General features: G+C 41.3%; 3 protein-coding genes across 3 annotated transcripts in view; 1 reads left to right on the forward strand and 2 right to left on the reverse strand.

The window, feature by feature from the left end:
* Window positions 1-817: 817 nt before the first annotated feature.
* cep57 (centrosomal protein 57) lies at window positions 818-4,765 on the forward strand (the record flags this gene model as incomplete). Its single annotated transcript, XM_079225036.1, has 11 exons — window positions 818-865; window positions 1,208-1,394; window positions 1,697-1,900; window positions 1,983-2,104; window positions 2,206-2,334; window positions 2,629-2,706; window positions 2,914-3,009; window positions 3,482-3,562; window positions 3,674-3,906; window positions 3,989-4,133; window positions 4,230-4,765. 11 exons carry the CDS (start codon window positions 818-820, stop codon window positions 4,413-4,415), a joined length of 1,509 nt encoding a protein of 502 aa, XP_079081162.1. The 3' UTR covers window positions 4,416-4,765.
* A 2,357-nt stretch (window positions 4,766-7,122) lies between these two features.
* LOC306742194 (uncharacterized protein) lies at window positions 7,123-8,635 on the reverse strand (the record flags this gene model as incomplete). The annotated part of the gene is made up of 3 exons (XM_079224536.1): window positions 7,123-7,246; window positions 7,348-7,570; window positions 8,317-8,635. 3 exons carry the CDS (start codon window positions 8,633-8,635, stop codon window positions 7,123-7,125), a joined length of 666 nt encoding a protein of 221 aa, XP_079080662.1.
* Window positions 8,636-11,675: 3,040 nt separating this feature from the next.
* dock10 (dedicator of cytokinesis 10) overlaps window positions 11,676-21,892 on the reverse strand; it is a gene marked incomplete at its 5' end in the record, with an annotated part of 58,137 nt that continues 47,920 nt past the window's right edge. The window contains 19 exons of the mRNA XM_079225179.1: window positions 11,676-12,674; window positions 12,861-12,933; window positions 13,096-13,234; window positions 13,882-13,982; window positions 14,064-14,254; window positions 14,385-14,595; window positions 14,723-14,869; window positions 16,024-16,137; window positions 16,264-16,386; window positions 16,603-16,709; window positions 17,268-17,369; window positions 18,064-18,121; window positions 18,239-18,454; window positions 18,540-18,650; window positions 18,737-18,919; window positions 19,015-19,152; window positions 19,730-19,845; window positions 19,935-20,047; window positions 20,540-20,650. Coding sequence (XP_079081305.1) covers window positions 12,616-12,674; window positions 12,861-12,933; window positions 13,096-13,234; window positions 13,882-13,982; window positions 14,064-14,254; window positions 14,385-14,595; window positions 14,723-14,869; window positions 16,024-16,137; window positions 16,264-16,386; window positions 16,603-16,709; window positions 17,268-17,369; window positions 18,064-18,121; window positions 18,239-18,454; window positions 18,540-18,650; window positions 18,737-18,919; window positions 19,015-19,152; window positions 19,730-19,845; window positions 19,935-20,047; window positions 20,540-20,650 — 2,413 coding nt within the window. The 3' untranslated portion in view covers window positions 11,676-12,615. The remainder of the gene's footprint in view (window positions 12,675-12,860; window positions 12,934-13,095; window positions 13,235-13,881; window positions 13,983-14,063; window positions 14,255-14,384; window positions 14,596-14,722; window positions 14,870-16,023; window positions 16,138-16,263; window positions 16,387-16,602; window positions 16,710-17,267; window positions 17,370-18,063; window positions 18,122-18,238; window positions 18,455-18,539; window positions 18,651-18,736; window positions 18,920-19,014; window positions 19,153-19,729; window positions 19,846-19,934; window positions 20,048-20,539; window positions 20,651-21,892) is intronic.

Here is a 21,892-nt window from a genome sequence, read left to right on the forward strand (position 1 = left end):
ACGTAAGGTATTACTGTGTGATAGCTTGCTAGCTAATTATCCGTTCGTAAAGTCGTAGTTAACAGCAACATCACAGTTACTGCCAGGATGAGCTATGTTACTGTTAGCTTTCACTTTAGCTAGAAACCATCAACAGCTAACGTGAGGTGAAAGTTATCAATGACATAGCGAACAGGAACTACACTTGAGAGTTTACAAAGCAGGTAACAAAGCTAGGTGAAACGTTAGCCCACGTGTCTATTGGACGTTAAATAATTAACATTATTGATAGTGTATACTACGAGCTACAACCATATAACTACAACCCACCTCCTCTTGAGTTCAATAACTGGTAAACGTGCCAGAAAACTCCCGGCAAGTCTTGCAAACCCTCTCTCCCCGCCTCTCACAGATGGCTCACAGTTGTTGTAGTTTTATTATGAAACAGCAGGATTCTAAACACCGGAATAATCACGGAAGAAAAACTACACTTCCGGTAAGAAAACGGCGTGCGCTTGTTTTATTTTTCCAATGACGCCGGTTCGGCTGCCTCTACCAGAACGCTTCACGTGTATCTGTGCCGCGCCGGGCGAGCTACTCTGGTGTTAATATCATTCAAACCCCTCAGAAATCCTGGATTGTGCTGCTTGTCAAGTGATGTTTTCTTTTCATGACCTACATTAGCGGCGGTGGCAGCCACAGTCGTAGCTAGCAGGCTGTCAATCAGGAATTAAAAACGGTTTTGACTGTTATTTCACTTTTAACTATCATTAACGTATTTTCCATAATTTAACTACTTCTCAGCACAGGCGGCGTGGACTGGATTGGCTTCATTTCAATGGAGACGCTGTCAAAAACACCCGGTGCTGACGCTACGCAGCAGAAGGTAGCTTTAACCTTAAATTACTAACATTATATCTAGTCAGGTCTGTTCGCCACTGCTCATGGTGGCGATAGAGTGAGCTGGACGACAAGGAAAGCTGCCTGGCAGCAGTTGCTACAACTCAGTTCAGCTGATGTTGCAGACCTGGAGAAGTTGTACCTTCATGTGTTAACGTTATTTGTGACTTGTGTTGGACATGACTCATGCAATCTAAGGTTGTAGCTCATAACTTCATATTTGCACTTGTATTGATCGTGATGCGATGGCTACTATTACTGTCATACTCATATATTAAATATATACTTTAGTGGATGCTGGTCAACATTTAGCCCTGTTTCTCTGCAGAAGCTCTGTCCACCACCAGCACCCAGTGGAGTGGTATCTGACAGCCTTTCTCTCCCATCTTACAAAGACTACCCTTCTCACCGTCCCTTCATCAACACACTTTTGCATCACACCCCCCAAACACGCTCACAACAGTCTTGTCGCTCCTCATCTCCCAGTAAGGCATTCCCAGAGACCAGCAGTGCAGGTAACTTTATTCAATGTCTGCATTCATGTTTGTGCTTTGTTTTTCCCCTGTCAAAGTTTCCATTCAGGTATTGTGGTGTTTCAGCGCTCCATGGCAACAGCATGTGCAACATGATGCCGCACTACATGAACGTCTCACTTGCACCGACATGTATCCATTCTTTCTTAGTGTCCTCCCTCTCTTCCCATCCTGCCCTCCAGTTTTTCCATCCAAACCTTAAAAATCATATATTTTTACTCCACGACTTAATTCATGCCCTAAATATGTTCAATCCTCCCAATCCGTGTGTCGTGTTCGTGTAGAGATCTTATCTGCCTTGAGGAACCTCCAGGAGAAGATCAGGATATTGGAGTTGGAGAAAGGACATGTGAAGCGCAGTCTGCACACTGTGGGGAAAAACGCCACATCATACACACATCTGCAGACTGATGAAGTCACACAGAGACTCTTAAAAGATCCCAGAGACCCAGAAAGAGAAATAAGTGGGCAGTCCAACTGCAATCAAGGTGGGTGCATGAATATCATATTATAACTTATTTATTCCTCCCTGCTATTCCTTATAGCTCATGGTGTCTCATTGTTCTCCAGTGTTGATCACTCATCTGGCTGCTGCCGAGTCTCGCTGTGTGAAGCTGGAGCGACAGCTGGACCACATGAGGAGGATGCTGCGCAGTGCCAAGGCAGACAGGACCAGCCTGCTCAAACAGCAGGTTTGTGTTCCCGAGGCCCAAAGAACGGCAAAAGATAAAGGCCTCCGATGTGTGAGTGAGTAGATTTGTAGAACTTTATTAATTGTTGTCTAATCTTTCAGGTTTCCATGGAGACGACCAGGTCAGCTGATCAACAGTGGGACACAGTGTTTGAGCATGCCCAGTTGGAGAAGCTGGAGCGATTGGAGCGGGAATATTTTCGGCTGACACGCACACAAAACAATGCAGAGGTACAGACAAGGACACAGCCCAATCTGAGAGGGGAAAAGTTAATTTTTGGTTAAACTACTTGTAATTTGGGAGAAATTGATTTGTTCTAAATAATCCCAAACCAAGTGCTGTAGGTCGAAAGACACTGAGTTTGCTCTGGTTCTCCAGATTAGTTCAGAAATCACACGTGTGGGCGTTGTCTCACTTCACGCCAGGATGATGTTGAAAAGATTGTGGGCAGGGACCAGAGGGAAAAAAATCAATTGTATTATTATTATACCAATAAGATGATTGTACATGTTTTATTATGTCAGATGAAGATTCGGCAGCTGGAGATGAAACTACAGGAGGAGGAGCACCAGAGAAAGCTGGTCCAGGATAAGGCCAATCAGGTAACAAGGATTTGATTTGTATTTCTCTTTAGCTTCAATCACCACTATTGACAGTTGTGATGTTTGCTATACTTGAAAGGAAGTGCAGGCTACTGTTTTACATACTGCATTTGTTTATGCTAAATGTACATTTTGAAATTTCCCCACACTCAAAATAAACTTAAAACTCAAAATAATGTTGTGTGTGTGTGTGTTTGCGTTCCTCAGCTGCAGACTGGTTTGGAGACCAATAGGATACTGCTGCAGTCGGTGTCTCCTTGCCTGTCCAGCAGAAAGTCCAAAGAGAAGAAGTCTTATTCAAAGGTAAAGAACTCTACAGTTCAAAGCTTTTACTACAGTTTGAGAATGCTTCTTCCCCTCTTTGAACAAATGTGACAAGGCGATTAAAGTCGAGAGTTTCTCTACAGTGTTAGCACATCTCCTAATGTCACATTGAATAAAGAAGGAAGGAATTAAGTGCACGTGTTTAAATATCTTGATACATTTTTAAGATGGTAAAAAAAAATATATATATGGAAGTTGCATTTCCTCTACCTTTATTTCCTCAAAAAAGCACCATACTTTTTAATAAGTTTAATTTTTTTTTTTTGTATATATTTTGAATGTGAAAAACTAATTGTTTAAATATGTTTTACAGTAAATAATATAATCAAGCCTTTTGATAGATTAACCGATAATAAAAAAAACAATCCTTAGCTGTAGGTTTACTTCATACTCACAAATCTACATTTTCCTGTGGATCTTACTATTGTTTATGTTGATTTTCTCTTTCCAGAAATCTTCACCACAGCAGGCGTCTTTCACAGAGCCACACTATAGACTGAGCCTCAGAGATGTACCTTTTGTTGCTGGAACGGTATTATGGGCACACGTACATATGTGGATTTAGTGTTGGAATAAAAATTATATTAATTTAATGCTGCACCTTCCTAACGCCGTCTCTCTATTCAACTCTCCTAACTTTCAGTCAGTCGGCTGCAGCCACTCAGTCCGAGCAAACGTCCAGTCAGTTTTGTCCCTTCTGAAGCGACACCAGCCACACCTCTGCAACAGCCGCGTCCTCTCGAACAACGCAAACAGCTATGAGACAGGATGTCGCAGGCATTCAGACGGCTCCTCGTCCTCCTCCTCCTCCGCTAGTGGGGAAGAGCTGTCAGAGCTGCTGCAAACACTCCAGGAGGAGCAAAGACTCATAAGCTTGTGAGTGTGGCTGCGTATGAGCGCTATAAGGAATGGCTTACTTAGAATAGTGTTGGATTTTAGTCTCTGTTTTGTGTTGCAGGGAGCAGGACGAGTTGATGAGGCAGGTGGAGGCCAGTGTCTCAGACCAGGAGAGAAAAGAACTTCAGAGGGAGCAGGAGAGGCTGCTGCTGAAAATGGAGAGGAAAGGAGAACAGATCAATACGCTCTACAAACACAAGTTACACGTACGTTTTTTTACACAGAAACAATTCAGTTTACACAAACCTAAATTGAAAAAGTAAGATTTAGTTTTCCCTCCTTTTTATTCATCTCTCTGCTAGATAAAGAAGTTAAGAAAGGAAGCGAATTCCAGACGGAACAGCGGCAGTGAGGCGAGGGTGACTTCCACAATGTCCACTAGAGGTCGCTCTGCTGCACCAGTCAAAGTGAGACCAGGAGACAGAAGCAAGGGGAACCTGAGGCTGCTGCGGGACATGAGGGCTCTGCAGACCTCATTACGAACCTGAAACCCACCAGAACATGAACACACGCGTGAGGTTCATCTTGTTGGTGCTTCCTACCTAAGGCCAGTATTTCATAGTCAACACACCATGAACGACCTATGATCCATCGGGGAAAAGACTTTTTTTGTCTACTGTATTAGGAAAATGTAACGGTCTAAACAGACTGCTTGAACAAGACCTACGTTTTCTCCACCAGTCCGCCCAAAGTGCATTTTGTCAGTTTGTTAGTCTGGTGAATCATCTCGTCAAATGCCTTTTCAGAATATTTTGAAGAAAATTGGGGTTGACTTGGTTTAAACCTAGACTTTACTTAATGTTGAAGTCCTTTACCAGATGGAGGCATGAGGGTTCAGAGTGACAATGTGGCTGGCTATGTAATTGAAGATCCAATGAGGAAAAACTTTAAAGGAAATTTAACATTTTCATTTTAGTTTTTCATGTAGTTTTCTGAGCATCGGAACCATTTTTACAATAATAGACAACCTGGACTTCTAAGAGTCTCATTAAATAAAATACAATATATAAATGTCATTCTTAAATACGGAAGCTACAATCTTCTGGTTCGAAAACATTCCTGGGTTGCTTGATAGTTACAGATTCTTACACTTAAATATTTATGAATGGGATGCCGCAGCAACCATGGTTTGAAGAAACTGCAGTGATGAAATTGTTTATAACATATTTCTGCAATTTGATTAACCTAATTTTGTGCTGAAGGACCTAAGCACACTGTGCGGTATTTGGTCAAAATAAACTGAACCCTCTCCCTGTGTGTACGGTATGCGCTCATGCGTTGTGTGTTATGATCAGATATGTTTTATTATTTCTACAAATATACATATGAATCATGGGATACCTATTTTTGAGTGAACACATTTCTTCAAGGAATAAAGTATTTGTGTTTGCATATGACTACAGTGCTGCTTTGTGTATTTGGCCACAGTTTGTTCCACTGTGCCTTGTACTCTGTGTGAGCTGCTACTGTTGGGCTCTCATGTTTGACACACTTGTCTTAGCTAACATTGATGCTGGTACCATGGACCGCCGTCATGACATCAGTGGGCATCTAAACAGTTTTCCACATCGACAGTTTTTTTGTTATCATAACCACAAAAACAAGAAACTTTTCATATGAAGTATTTAAGGATGAAATTACAATGCTGTTAGGAAAAAAGAAACCTGCAAGCTCCTAGGTACAATTTGTCAAAGGTTGTCTTGAGGCAGTTCGAAGAATATTTCTTTGAGTTTTGCAAACACTCGGGCTATGATCACATGCTACAGACTCTGGGAGGAACTCCTGTCTGTTTTAAATTGGGTAACAAAGACTTCTAATTGCCAATTGTTTGCTTTTTGATGCTCTGCAGACTTTATTAGCTGTATATCAATCGTATTCCCTCTCACTCACTTGACTATAAATGATTCAACCATGGTGCAGTGTATTTAACAAGTGTCATTGCTCTTGAACACCAGACATTGCCAAAAGAGTTTTTTTGTAGATGGCATCATTTATTCTCACTGTGTATTATAGCTTAATAGTCCCTTGAGTGAATGTGCGATACAATGTCTGACATACTAAATAATAAATGCATTTTCTCTGTCAGTGATGGACTAATATTCCGATGAGCACAGAAGGTACACATTCAGTTTATATTATATAATACTAATTTGTTTGCATGCAACATAGTGAAGAGTCAACACGCTCCCTTGTTTGCCTGGTGCTTTTAAACCAACAAATTCTGCAGGTTTATTTGAAATACGGGTGTTGCAATATACAGATATCAATGATAACCGTGATATTTAAATATATCATGTGAATACACATTATGTAAACACAAAAATCCAGGGCCTCTTAAATCAGGCGTTTGTACAGGTATGGTAACAGACTCTCTCGCCACCCCCCTGAACAAGTTATTCGTTTGCTAAAAAAAGAGGCAAACGCACAATAAACAAAGTTTCAAATGAATTTGACTGACAGCAATTTTTTTTTTTTCAAATTTTCTATAGATATCGTGATGTTATCATTATCGGGAATAGTGAACAAATGATATCGTGACAGCCCTAATTTGAAGCATGGACATTTCAGCTAATGCCAAAATACTGAGACAACAAATGTGAACTTCAAGAGACCTTGAGTGGAATTTGTTTGCGCAGTAACAGTTTATAATGACTATTGAAGGTGCCTTACATTAATTTTCATAATAGTATACAAAACACTGGTTTATTTACAAGGAGCCTTTCATACATGAAAGCAGAGACTACGATGTGTGATGTGCTCTAAAAAAATACTCTCCAGTTTAAAAACACTGTCAAGAAGCCACATGTTTAGAGGCACACATGGCCCCTTGACTAGCCTTTACAGTTGCCTTCGTGAAAAGATAAATATCTAATGAGTCTGATGTTGCTCACGAGGCCGGAGTCAGTGACCACAACAGTCCGTAAAATGGCCATCACCTGCAGGTGTGGGTCTCACTCCGAAACGACACCCCAGGTCAAGAGAGGAGTCCAGACATCTGATCCTCTCCGCAGAGGGCCCTGTGTCACATCACCGCTAACCGGGCCTGGATTGCGATGGTCTGATGAAAACAACACCTGTAACCAGAGTCTTCTGTTTGTGTGGTCAGGTGTGATCAAATCAGTCTGCAGGCTCACTCATTAAGTTGTCTGTTTCAAGGCTTATTTCATGTGGTCAAGTCTTCAAAAGTTCTGCTTATCAGGAATCTGTCTCGGTTATAGAAGACAGCTCAGTGATTTTAGGCCCCAGTTTGGCCAGAACTGGCCGATTGGTGTAAATGTCATCCACAGGTAGAAGAAACGTGACAGTTTTTACCTTGGCCCTGAAAGATCAAAGACATCACAGGTTATATGGCTACAAAGCTGCAACTTAGAAATAGATTTATGCAACATATCTTTACATAGTAGACAGGCCAGTCTGTACCTGTTTTTGTCTACATATTCCTGCAGGGAGTGCCTGTTCGTTACTTTTCCCATTTCTCCTCCAGCTGAGTTACAAAAGATACCATTACCATGCTGGATCTGTTCATGTAGTCTTTCCCAACCAGAGTCACTGGGCTGTGCTCTGTCAGTCCTCCCCTCTGTCATAATCACACCAGACAGACTGGAGCTTATAGAGTATCTTCGGACAGTCATGACGGCGTTCTCTGTGAAATACCATGAAATGCATGAGATTGGATTAATTTCCCCATTATGGAGATGGATATGAAAAGAAAACACTAAGGACATTTTTTTATGTTGAAATCAAAATGTCATGTTATCTTTCTACAGCAATTAAAACAAAAATATCACTCTAGGTCTTCAAATAAACACATGATTTTCTGTTACTTTCTCACATGTTGTGAATAGAAAGTGCACTTATGTTACAATGTTTCATTAAACCTCTTTAACCTCAGTTGAAAAAAAAAATCCAAATGTTTTGCAGAAAGCTTCCAGAAGCTTTCCAGAAAGGTGCGCTAATCATGTCTCTCTCTCTCTCTCGAGTCACTTTCGCGTCCTCGAGTCATATTTATGGTTTATGTTAATAGTTATGGTTGAATTGTGTTATAAACATGTCAAATGGACTTATATGCTCTTGTGTTTGTGTAGCTTGACCAATACAAAATACTAACATCTCGACTCTTAACGTGCTCTTCGATTTGAAGTATTCTCTCATTTAATTTGTCTCTTAAGAAACCTCCAACTTAATTACAGTGTGATGCTAAAATCGTTGAAGTGCATCATTCAAATACTTGCTGTATTAAATGACAAACAAAGTATCATATTATATTTCTTTTTAAATCACTTCACACACAAACAGCCCACTTTCGTGTGTTGTATTGTGGTGTGGCCTATATTGTAATACTAGTTTAATATCTTGAATACACAGCTGTGCTGTAACCGGACATCTTACCTTTATATTGGCCCTCCAGGACTGGCGCAGACGCATTTCGCCTCAGGTTCACATAAGTGTTTTCCTCCACTCCCGCTCCTGAGGGAGCCGGGCTGGCTCCCCCTCGCATCGCCTCGGGGGCCCGCTGCCCGTGGTCCCCCCGTAGCTCTCGGTTCTCCGCCTCCAGTTTATTGATTTCATCGCGCATCTCCATGATAACCTCCGCCAGGCCGCGGGTGCTCTCCATGGTGCTGCCGCTGCGCTGCCAGTACCACGGCTTCCCAAAAACCGGCGAGGAGTCGTGCAGGAGAAGCTCGCCGTGCTGCTGCGGTTTTAACATGCTGCTCGTCAAAGCTTTTGCGGTCTTACCGCTGTGTGCCTTTCTCGGTTGCGTTTGCCTCAATCTCAGTCCAGGTCTTGTTCTGGGGAGATTATGTCGCCTTTCACCACTTATACAGCTGAAAGGGCTCCGGTGATCAGCCAGCAGCACACAAAGGATGTTTTATTAATCAGCCCCGGCGTCCAGTTTCAGGAAAACTAAGCAGGGGTCGGAAATGAAATGTGCACTGCAAGAGCTTGAATGGCGGGAGACCTATAACTGCAGGGTGTCTGAAATAGTGAGAGTTTATGACAACGTCTTGGCCCTAGAACATGTGCACCTCCATGTTTTAGCTCAAGAGAAGATGGGCAAGATCAGATTTTTCTGGCCACCTTGCTCTTCCTCTTGTAATGCCCATGTATCTGTCGGGATACTATAACCTCCCTCTAAAATAAGAATTACATCCTTCAGCAAAGATAAATATAGGACGGAAAAATAAAAACTTTTCAGTATTTTATTTCTTACGTTTTGAATGTAATGGTTTAAAACTATTTATAGTTATACGTATAGATTTGATTTATGTCTTTGCAGAGTGATATTTTTGACATTTCCCTCAGAAGACAGGAATTGGAGACACGGGTGGGTTGGCCTCTAATTCAAGTTGACTGAATATTCGTTCCTCTGTCTCGTGAATATGCATGTTAATTGATGGCAGGAGGTTTGGCAGTCCACCCAATGATGACGGAGAGCTTTGAAGAAAAAAAAAACCCACATGAAAACAAAACAGATGCTTGATAAATAATAAGAGAAGGAATCACTGCAACAGACATCAAATAGGCATGCTGCACACAAAGAAGAAAATTACAGATAATTCCACTCAAAGGGGCTTCCACAGCTGAGATTGTACAGCCAGGTGCTCCAGTGGAGCTCATGTGGACATAGGCTGTAACCCATGATGAATAGAGCAGACAGCCTCTGAGCACACCTGTAGCTTAGCTGGTCTGACTGCAACATGAAAAGATGTTTAACACTGCCCAAATACATTAAAATAATATGCAAATAGGAAATATTGTCCGATGAGCCGATGGCTACCAGGTGGCAGGTTTGAGACTGTTTGTCGTCAGTGACCTGGACTGAATGTTGCTGGCTCAGAGCAACCTGACCCGCTAGAGTGTAGGCCACTGGGAGGGAGACAGGCCGCTCTGTGGAGGAGAGAAACCCAATCATGCCCCTCTTTCTGGTTCACAAAATAGGCTACAGAGAGGGAGGGAGGCGAGGGAGACGAGACAGAGGCGGGGAGAAATACTGAGCGTCTGGAAGGAAATTAGTTTGTGGAAAAGAAACTCTATCTGCTGCACCTCAGGTGTGCAACGTATTGCCACTGCCCAAGTTGCATTATTTGGGTGAGAATGTGTTGGTGACTGCAGAGCGAGAATGAAGAGACAGACGTAGAAATGTTTCAGCCGTCTCGCCAGGCAGAGATAGAAAAAGACAGATGAGACACAGAGGACTGCATGCTGTCTTTTACCACCCGCTGTATGTTCAGGGCCACTTAATCTCTTTGTATGCACATTGCCACAACCCCAAGCTTAGCATCAATAAGTAAACAACCACTCTGCTGCTCGCTCTCGGCGTGGTCAGTAATTACACCCAACTATTGGAAAAAAGTGAAACCCGATCCCATGGAGAACTGTCAGTCATTTCACTTTCATTGAAACCCCAAGCACAAGTTTTGTACATGATGTCTTCTCACAATACATTTTATCATAACGGTTTCTTACGATACTACTTATATTTAAGTGAATGAAAAGAAGCACCTCTAATTAAAAAAATTGCTCCCTGCTATCAACTAAACAAAAATCATTCTCTTTACTAATTCCTATATCCAGACGGCATTTTAGTTGCCCACATATTATTAAAAAAAGATGTCAATATAGTGATGGTGAGATATGGAGTCAACAATGAAGATGCAAAGCACAAAGGAAACCAGAGCCTCTGGGTAAACATCACGTAGACGGTCTGAAACAGAGACACCAAAACAACAGACAGACTTGTAGCAGTGATGATCAGAGCCTTCAGACTCTATAAATAAAAAATAAATTTAAAAAACTGTCGGATTTGGATTTATTTGGCAACTGCCTTTGGAAAATAAATCAATGATCCAAAACAAAGCATAGTTGCTTTTGCTATCCCTTCATTTGAGGCATTTGTTACTGTACAGTAAAGTAACCCTTCCCGAGTAGTTTCTACAGAACAATTGATAAGCAAAGAAAAAATATTTTGGCACAATGCACGCACATATTTAACAGTGGACATGCCTTAAAGCACTGGCCCTGAGTCATTGTGATGAACGGAGATGACATGAAAGGTTGACCTAAAGCTGAATGTCTTTCTACCGGTTAAAACAACCCGATCTCTTTTATCTGGATGCTTTGATGCAGCAGAGCCTTTTCTTCTCTTGCATTGGGCTTTCTCCGCTAAGTACCAAGTTACACAAAAAAAAGAAGGAAAACAGGCAACAGAGTCCAACTCATAACTAAAGGTGTGAACGCTGGAAATGTACTGTATAGTTTCATAATGGTGGTTCAAACTCCACTACTACGTTAAAATTAGAAACAATACAATGGGTATTAATAGCTGCTGGATATAAACGTTAAAACAGCTGCTGTCCATTATCTCATGGACCTCGGCAAAAAGTCTTTGCAATTTAACACATTTCCATCACATTTGTTGTGCAGGTGAAAGGCCTCACACTTATCTATAATTAGCTGCGCTCTGGTCTCAGGCTCGCTCAATAGACAGAAATGAGTGTTGCTGTGCACAGCTGCAGCCAAGGCACAATTTCATTTTAGAAAGCTATTTTACCCCATTTACATCTGGATTAATGCAATTAACATAGTGAGCAACATGAGCTATAGTGGGAGGAAGGGTGATCTGAATGTAAGGTATGAAACAATAGTACACTGACATGTGGATGAAGTGGAACATTATGTAGTATAATCATGGATTTTGGACATTAACAAAATTTTATTTAAATGTTATACATAAAACTTTAGTTGTTGTTCTTTTTTTGAATTCAGCTAAACAAATATTTATATATTGTATATTTTATAAAAAAACAAACATTTCAAACGTTTTAAATATTAATATTTCTTATTTACAATTCAAAACAGTACAGGAAATAATAACAGTAACAATGCAATTTCAATCATAAAAATGTTACAAAACATACTTTTTTTTTTGTTTCCACTTGAAAATTGGCAAGCTGATATTTCCAGAACGTTAGCAAGGATACAAAGTAGCAATGTGGAGCTGCTCTACATTCAAACAAGAACTGGAGGTGCGTTCAACTCTTCAGATGCTTCGTTAGTTAAAAAACCTGTAATCCAATTATTTCTTCACATTAGTCATCTTAAAAGATCTCTTGAGATAGCTTGAAGTACAATGATATTCCACAGAAAAAATGTAAAAATGGTGATCAAAACGCACCAGGGCGCTATGTGTTAGATCAACAGCTGAACGCACCTCGAGCTCAGTAAGGTCACTGTTCTCTAAAGGGACTGGGTTGTGGACAGAAGGCGCATGTTGGGTGGTTGTGTGCATGTATATGTGAACATGTGCACTGTGTATACTTGTTTGTGAGTGTGTATGTCAGTATGTAAGCTGATGAATCAGTTGGCAGGGGAATCCATGACGCGCATGGATTGAGTCTCTAAAACCAAAACAAACGGTAGCTAACAGTCCAGCAGCCTGGCCTCTACTGTAGATAGTCAACGTTCAACGACAGGACTACAGACTATCACGACCACGGTCTACACACTTCTTCCCTTGTTTTCTCTACACTCCACCAGTCACAGTTCCACTAGCCTGCTGCTTCTTGCAGCAGGAAACAACTACAGTCAGAAGCAAGCAAATGAGCCACTTTTGAGGCTCGAACTGGCACTCCAAAGCCATTTCTGGGAAGAATAAATGTCCTCCCAGGCAAAAAGGATTACTTGAGTCTAGTGACCATTCAGTAGGCGCTGTGCCGTTCCGTTCCTGGTTGTCTTGTGTGAGGAATCTGGACAAGAGCAAGAATAAAAAGCTTGCATTGGTACAGGAAAATTCAAAAGGCGGTCAAGTATTGAGACTAGCAGTTTGGCTCTTGGATAGATTGGCTGACATATGGGAGAAAGATAGAGTGGTTTAAGCAAGTAGCAAGGTGACAGGAGAGTGTTTTATGAAGGAATGTGATGACATGACATACCGGTCTTAGAAAGAGTGGACAGAAAGCTGTTAGAGAGAGAGGTGGTACTGGCAGCAAGAACACTTTTTTGAAGCTGTAATGAAAAAAAGTTGGAAAAGAAGTAGATGAAACCATGAAGTAAAAACAGAAGCTGATACACATGAGAATGATGATGCTCATTATGCCATATGGAAAACAAGCAACAATGTGGTAGTAACATAAGTCTGGACACTCATTGGTCATTGCATAGTGAGACCTGTTCATTCATGATGCCAGACAGCTCAGTCAGCATGTCCCGGTAGTGAGCTCTCATCTCCTCCTGGTACTCCAGCTGGTCCTCCTTGATCAGACGCTCATTCACGTCCAAAGCCTGACCGCAGGCTTCTGCAAACTGCCTGCAGGGGGAAAACAAAGTTTTACTGATTATTAATCATGCCATTGAACCTGACTTTTAATGATCTGGGTATGTTTTTTTATTTTCAAGAAGTAACATTGACAAAAGGCTCTAATGGGTGCTATTTACACTTTGAAAAAGATTGTTGCATTTATAAATCCTAATGTGCAAATCAATTATGATCATATCATGTATCAATATAATCAAATAACTCAAAAAGGAACTGATCATGATGGGTTTTCTGAATTGTTTGCAATATTTATTCCCCTTTAATTCACATGTAAGACAGTCACTATTAGTGCTGTCAAGTGTACCCTTCATCTTGGCCTTTTATCATCTGGCTAAGTGTGTTACACTGTAACAATTATTTTGTGTTGATTTGAGTTTACTCGCACCTAAAACAGATTTAGCTCTAAAACAGCATTCAAGACTATACAAACATGTTAAATGAATAAGTATGATGTGTGTGCACTATTAAACACTGGAGAACAAGTGAATGCAAATTTGTGGTAATACACCTATTTTGCTCTTCTTATAAGGTGTTGAATTTAAGTAATTTTTGAGGGCCATTTCTACAATGTAATGCTAAGAACAAAATCCAATTCTTAGCACTGAATAGTGCTTTTAAAATTTCTTTAAATGTCCTACCTGAAGATCTCTTTGAGCAATTTGACCTGGTTGTCTGGGTATTTCTTGGCATTCTTCTCTTCTAAAAACGCTCTGGCATAGGCCATCGGCCCTGCATTCACCTGGAAAGGGGATGATCAGCTGAGACAAAGCAAAGCAAACGGTTTTAACCACAAATCTGTATTTTTTGGAGGAATCCCCACCTTGACACTGACACTGCCCTGCAGTTTCAGCTGCAGCCGGATCATGTCCACCTCCTCCATATTGCAGAGCTGGTTGAGTTCAGAGACTTTACGGGACATCTCATCGATGGCTACCTCAATGGGGTTCATTTCTGTGCTCTGCTGCTCCACCACCTGGATACGCTTCTTTAGGTAGGGGAAGCTGGAACTGGCTGTTGAGAGAGAAACAACAGCCCACTGGTCAGACCAACTCCATGTTTTAGTTCCCTCGGTTTTAAGGGCAGAAATTGTAAAGACATGTGTTCTTTTTGACAGGGGATAAAGTGGCAAACGAATACTTACTGGTCAGTATGGTGCGCCTCTTGCACTGCTCCTCCACGTCTCCATGTTTCTTTCCAGAGAGAGTGAACGGCGTCTCAAATACGAAGCGGTTGATGTTGTGATGTCTCTCAAAATCAGTCCTTTTGTCCTGCTGTTCTTTCTCGTCAAAGTAGTGCACCACGTACGTTACCTGAATGTACGCAAACTTGGGGTCCAGGTCTTTAGGATTTACCTGTTTTTAAAGAATGTTAAGCAACCAATAGTGAACGTCCACAAATTCACCAATAAGTGGTAATAATAACAGCTCGGCAAATTATTAAATTTGATTGTCTTATAAGTAACTTAAACCGGCCTCCAACCTTATTGGAGTCCTGGATCATCTTGACATTATCGGCTCCAAACTTGTCAGAGTAGAGTTTGAGTAATCTCTGGGAGATTTCCGACAGCCCCGTCAGCTTTGGCTCTTTGTAGATGAACTCTTTGCTCTCTTCCTCCTCAAAAAAACCCTACCAGAACAAAATGTAAACTCTAGTTACCAATGCCGGTTACATGTATGAGTGTTTGTACGTATGCAATTAAAGTGTACTATGTAGATGTTGCTTTTGCTGTCAAAACAAGCTGTATACATGTCAGTGTGACTTGATGTTGCCCCCTAGTGGTTTCTTGAGTCACTGGCTGTACACACAGGTGTAACACATGTTAGAACAACTCAAGGTGTCAGGTTAAGTGCTGGATGGGAGAGTTCAGAGGTCATACTCAAAGCAGCATTGGCGGCAAATGTCAAAAGGTGACTGAGGTTTATTAAAAAGTTATTTTCCTGTCCACTGTGGCTTTTTGACACCAAGCTCTTCTTAATGTTTGGGGAGGAAACAACTTCTTCATTGGAGATTATGGGAAGTCAAATGGACAACAGCAAGCTTGAAACAAACCCATCACAGGGTAAGAGCAGCAGATGTTAATAGTGGCAGAAGGAGAAGAGAGGTAAAAGTGGTTAGCACTGAGGAAAATGGAAAATCAAAGACATACAAAACTTACCACGATCTTGATATAGAATTTTTTTTTTTTTTAAAGGAAGAAAAGAGCAGACGGAAGAATTAAGGACACCGACTCTGGTCTTGTTTTCTTTCAATCTCTCTGCGTCACTGATGAGAGTGTAACTCTCTTCTCCTTTTTCCCAACAATCAGCTTAATAAACTTGACTTCAGAGCACTGAAATCACTGCATGGAAATTCTATCCCCTCATTAACAAATAGGCATCTGTGTCAAGGATCTAGGTTCTTAAAAACAACCCTGAACGGCAAAGCCCTTCTTCACTGATGAAGCCATTAAAAAAGCAAATCTGTTATCTGTATCTAATATGTGTTAAAAAAATTAAAAAGAATTAGTTCACCAAAATAACTAACAAAAGAAAATATTTGCAGAGGTTGATCTTTACCACTGAGACGTTTTCCACCTTGGTTTGAGACACTTAAAGCAGAAAAAATGACATTTTATAAACTAAATCAGCAAAATCTCTGCAGAGACGTTTGGTACCAAATTCAGTCGGTCAAATCTGTCGGCAGTAGAGTTTAATTTACTGTTGTTCTGCTGTGGCTTAAGTAATGTGCGTGCGGAGACATGGAAGTGTGTGTGCTGTCTGCGGTAAGGAAGTGTCGCTCACCAGTCCATAGAAAGCTACACGGTAGTAGCGACCGAAGAGGCGCTTCTCTGAGTTCACCACCTCAGTCACCTTCAGGTAGGAGCGATGGATGTCGTAGTACAGCTCCGACAGCCTCTGTGGTCACGCACCAACACACATGTAAGATCAAACCTAGCTCAACATGCGTGTGCATGTTGAGCTAGGTAACACACACACACACACACACACACACTTACAAAGAGTGGAAGGGTGAAGAGTTACCTTAAAATCCCTTCGCTTCTCAAAAACAGCAATCACAGGTTTGTTGATGTCAGCGATGAGTTCGTATCTCTCTGATTTCCACAGGTAGTCCACACACAACTCCAGCTGCTCTACCAGAGTGTCCTACACAGTACAGCAGGAAGCATGTCAGAGAGAAAGACTGTAACTTGGTGGCCACTATTTCAAATCCAATAGGCTATTAAACTCAACAAGGATCTTCTAAAACCTACAATAATGGTTCTGGTCATTAGATTACTTGATACGCAAAATATTTGGTCATTTGTGAAGCTAAACAAAGTGTATTTACAATGCTGTTTAGGGTTAAAGGCGAACACTGACCTCGGTATAGGGCGTGTCTTGTGTACCAGTGTCTTCTTTCATGGCTCCCTCCTCCTTCACATTAGGGCTGATGCACATAAACGCTGCCCAGCCCATAGAAAACGATGCTGGGATTTCAAATAAGTAAAAGTGAAACAAAGGCAGGTTAGCAAATAAAATGATATAAATGTACGCTCCATTTACGCTCAGCTTGTTGATATACAGAAACAGACATTTTTTTATCGAAATACAAAACGTATTTACTGTTTGACGATCAAGCATTCATCAAAAAGTCATAAATAAAAAACTCAAAATGAGAGCATGCTTCATCTCAAACCTTAGTGACACTAAACATCTTATCCGTGAGTGAACAGTGACGGTCAAACAGTGACAGTAATTAGTGATAACCGGACACAATCATCATAAAAGGCAAGAACAGTGGTCATCAACATATTTAACTGTCTAGTACAACACAGTGTAGAAACCTGGTTCAACACCTGGGTGGAAAGGATTTAAACTGGAACCTAATGCTCTTCAATCCAAACCATGTCCACCTGTCAATAGCAAAAGTGGTTTAAACATGTCATTGCACACACCCACTCCCTCCCACACTCCCTTGTCTCTCCATCCTGATCTTGTGAACTCCCATCCCCACCACCCAGCAGGCCCCAGGCGCACACACTCACTGTCTTGATCTCGGGAGGTAGTTAGTAAGGAGCTACAGTTAAAGACAGGGCTTTCTTCACGGGACACACTGGACATCCTGGCCTTGTCAGCTCTCCAGTAGCCTGTTTGGTAGGAGGGGAGGAGGAGGAGGACGAGGTTTACAAAGTCCGCTTGCTTTTGCCCATTATGCTCGAGGACAAGGATCGCGAATCAGCTACATGTACAGCATGCTGCTGGCATGCTATGCTAGCTATTAGCACACAGACTCTGTGTGTAAAGTGCAAGCGAAAAGATATCAGACACGTTCAGCGAAAGGTTGACACATGCTGTAGCCTACGTGAGGAAGCACATGTAATAACACAAACATTTGCAGAAAGAAGAACATGCAGCACAGCTACATGTTTAGACATCAATCTCTATTTATACTAGAAGCCATGGAAGGGAATGGTGTGTGGATGCAAAGACAGATCCCTACAACTAGTAACATAAGAATCCATCTTCATTCCCCACGAGTTCCTAATTTAATCTCCACCACACAAAAACACATTCAAGTCACTGGCGTGCTCACTTTCAGGCAAACAAATCAACCCCCATGGTGAGATGAAGGACTGATGCCTGAAAGTTAAAGTGATTTGCAGAGAGTTGTGATGACCATGTTGTCAGAGAGAAAGAGAGATTTGCTGAGTGACAGAAGATGGCTGTGATCAGACTTTCCATGTCCGCAAAGATGCACGCACAGGCAGCAATTTCAAACATATGCACACCCGCAAACACATGCAAAATGTAAAGTTAAAGCAGCAGTATGTGTGCACTAACCTCTCCTCTTCAGCGATTCAGCGATCAGGGCCGAGATGTGGATGTAGCACATGGCAGCCTGATGGGAAAATCACACATTACCATCAAATTCACTTCTTAACTTTAATAAAAAATAAAAGCAATTTCAGAAGTTTCTGAAGTAAGACCACCCTGAAACATTTATAAAATTTCTCACCTCTGAGAGATCACCGTTGCGGACGTGAACCTTAGCCATGCTCTCCAGCCAGGTGCACCGAAGCTCCGGGGTGCTGGCGTAGGAGTTAGCCAAACTGTACTGAAGATCCACCAGCATCTCTGGGTCCTTCTCATGCTCCTTCATTTGGGCTGTGGCCATCAGAACCGTTCTGATCCGTTTGGTCAGGTCCTTCACCTCAGCAGGGAATGGAGTGTTCTGCAGAAAACGTGTTATGAACATTTGAAAATAGAAACAAATAACAGCGTGATTCATAATCAATGATAATAAAGCTGTGCTATACCTTGAGTGGTGCATCTCCGTTGGCAAAGTTATTAATGATAGCCAGGGACTGCTGAAATCTCGAGCCACCAATGCCAGCATCTGCTATCAACTGGCTCACTGCCTTGATAACCTGATTTGGAATGAGGAGTGTGGGTTGAGGACAATGTCACCATTAACAAAACACACAAGACTGAAAATGCATTTGGTCTCACTGACCTGCAGATGGGAGCGGACTATAGACTTGCCCTTGGTGAATTCAAAGTTTTTTCTCATGAAAAAATACAGCAGGGCAGCTGCCTCCGTCTGAGTGGAGCTGGAACGATGGTTGCAGCACTTGAGGATTTCATAGCACAGACAGCCACACAGGTCTGCCTTACCCTGGAAGAATGCACTGGGGAACTACATGTACAGAGAGAGAGAAATACGAATACACACGTAAGGAAAAAATATTTAAATTTTCATGTAGATGTATGTGTACATGGAGCTTGCTGGACCTTTTGTACAAAGAGCCTGAGTCCAGCGAAGATATGTCGTAGAGTGGCGGTTGATTGGTTGATCTGAAAGAAGAGCAAGTAGGTGTCCAGCACCTTCTTCATCAGTGCGTTTTGTCCTTCATCCAGCAACAGCTGCTTCTGCATACATGAATGTGAGAAGAAAAAAGCAGAAAATACATTTTACTTTCAAGTTTTAACTGAAAGGTTAATAGCTGAGAGACAATAATGACAAATATATATATATATATATATATATATATATATATATATATATATATATATATATATATATATATATATATATATATATATTGGGCACCAGGTGGCAGTAGAGTAGCATTAGCTTGTCTTTAGAATGTGCATGAAACACTATGTGCGTGATTTACAATGCAATTTGTTCTGGAGCCTACACACAAACAAATGTAGATTGTTATGTTTGTTTTAAATCAAGAAACAGAAAATAAAACTGTTTGAAAACTCCCTGTTCAATTTCACAGTTAGAAAGCCAGGATCTAACTTTATATTAGATTGTTTTAAGTAGACTACTGGTGGGATATTTACCCTTTGCTACTATGATATCCACAGGCCAATGCAATATGTACTGAATATACATAACATAATATATCTTAACAATAGAAAATATATGACACCACACACAGTAAGTGTGTGGTGTGAACTGTAGTTTTAAGTCATAAACTATGAAAGGACTGAATACCTTGTGATGGTGAACAAAGAGCTCCAGTACATCCAGCACAGTGAGGGCCACCTCTGTGGACAAGTTTGCCTCGATATCTGTCGGACTCAGGTTGTCCCCATCCTGAATATTCCCATCTGAAAACAGGATCCGATATCAATAACTCAAATCTATGTCAGTCATTTTATATTCATCTCAGTCAAATGCGTGTGTTTGTGTGTGTTACCTGTCTCCATCATGTGCAGCAGCTTTGGGTTGGTGAGAGCATTCTTGCTCCTGATGATGGGCATGGTTTGGGAGCGAGCATGCCGGTGACCGTCCCCTCCAGATGACGCCATCCTGGAGGCAACAGGAGGGATCAGCAGTTTGATCCAATACTTGTTTAAAATCAGACTGCAGTAACTGCACATCTAAACTGGGTAAATATAAATATACATGGCAACCATGTCCCAAGGACATGCTGTTATTGGGAGTCTATTAACACATGGGAAGACAGAGACAGAGACAAATCACACCAAACACTGAAGGTATGAGGAGGGACATGCTGAGAACACAATTACAGTCTATAACATGGAAACACAAGGTGGTCACATCAATGACGAATACACACAGGGCAAGAATGTATTTATCTAAATCTACAGTAAGTGTTGTTGTAGGTTGCACCTGTATTCAAATAGTCTGAAGTTTCTCGCTATTAAAGAAAATATTTGCATTTTCAGCCAATCACCATACATCATTACAGCATTTCGAACAATTTCAGTAACCAAAGACTCTTTAAATAGTTTAACTCTGGAACGTGGCCACAGTGTTTTCCTGGTGGAGGGTGATTACCATTGTGGGAAGAGGCTTGAGGGATGAGAGGACTGGGAGGGGTGGTTAGAGCCCTTCAGGGTGCCATTGGCGTGGGTGGACTGGGCCAGCTTTACTGCCGCTGCTAGCTTCCTGTTCACGAGCCAATCACATCAAAGCTAACATTAGTTAGTCTAGTTGAAACCATCATGGTTTGGTGTCCATTATTAGTCAGTTATATTAACTATGTGTGGCACGCTAATAGCTAAGCATGCCTGCAATCAATAAATAAATTGATCTTGTAGCGTAAATATACACATTGCAATACAGCACTATGTTTTGCAATTTTGTGATCTAGTTGCATGTTTATAGCAACAAGGTCACATTGTATTCCTGTAAGGCTAAATGAAATGCTAAAAGCATACAGGATCTCCAATTTGCCCTTGACGTGATGAGAGCGGCTAAAGTCAAAGAGGAAGATCAAATAGCTTGCATGGAGAGGGAGGGAGGTCAGCCAGATGGAAAGGTTAGTGGCGTAGCAGAGTCAATGGTTTTAGTTTGCCATTAGTAAAATATTGTGTAAAGGTTATATCAACTCTTTGGAGAGTTTAAGTGGAGAGTATAGGCTTGAGGTCAGCATTAACGGTGGTGGACAGCAAGGAGATTAGGGTGTATAGATGTGATGAAACCGATAGACAGTTAAGCTGCAGCACAAATCATCTTAGTAACAAACAGATGTTCAACATATCATATTCTCATGATGCCTAAATGAAGCTCCAGCTACACTAAGCACATAATGCCCTCGCCAGCCAAAAGAAAGATGACACAACTACCGTGTAAGCCAATCAAGGAGACAGCGGGCTACAAGGTCGACATGCAACATCAAGGAGGCGACTGGATTACAGAATGTGAAGAGCAAACACAACTAACATACAGCACCAGAATGAATAATACAGAATAATACATGAAGGGTTACTTAATGCGACAGAACATCAATAATGTGCAGTCACACTGTCAATCCATTAACAGCTGCAGCATGCACAGAGGGGGAGGACATGAGGCATGCACTGTGGTGGAAACTACAAAAGCAAGGTCCAACAGGGAGAAAACAATACGATTCATAGTTATTGGTTTGTGTCATGTAGAGCAGTGGTTCTCAACCTTTTTTCAGCGATGTGCCCCTTGTGAAATGTTTTTCCAGCCAAGTACCGCCTAACCAGTGCAAAGCATTTTTGTTTGAAAAAAAGATGTAATACACAGCGCTTTGCCATCAGTGTCGGATTTAATATAGAATATATACAATTCTGTTTATGAACTTACACTTATATTTCATTGAATATTTATTAAATATATAATTGAAAGGATTTTTGGATGAATGTTCATTTTTAATATATA

Source organism: Taurulus bubalis (genome assembly GCF_910589615.1).
Source record: "Taurulus bubalis genome assembly, chromosome: 10".
NCBI lineage: Eukaryota > Metazoa > Chordata > Actinopteri > Perciformes > Cottidae > Taurulus > Taurulus bubalis.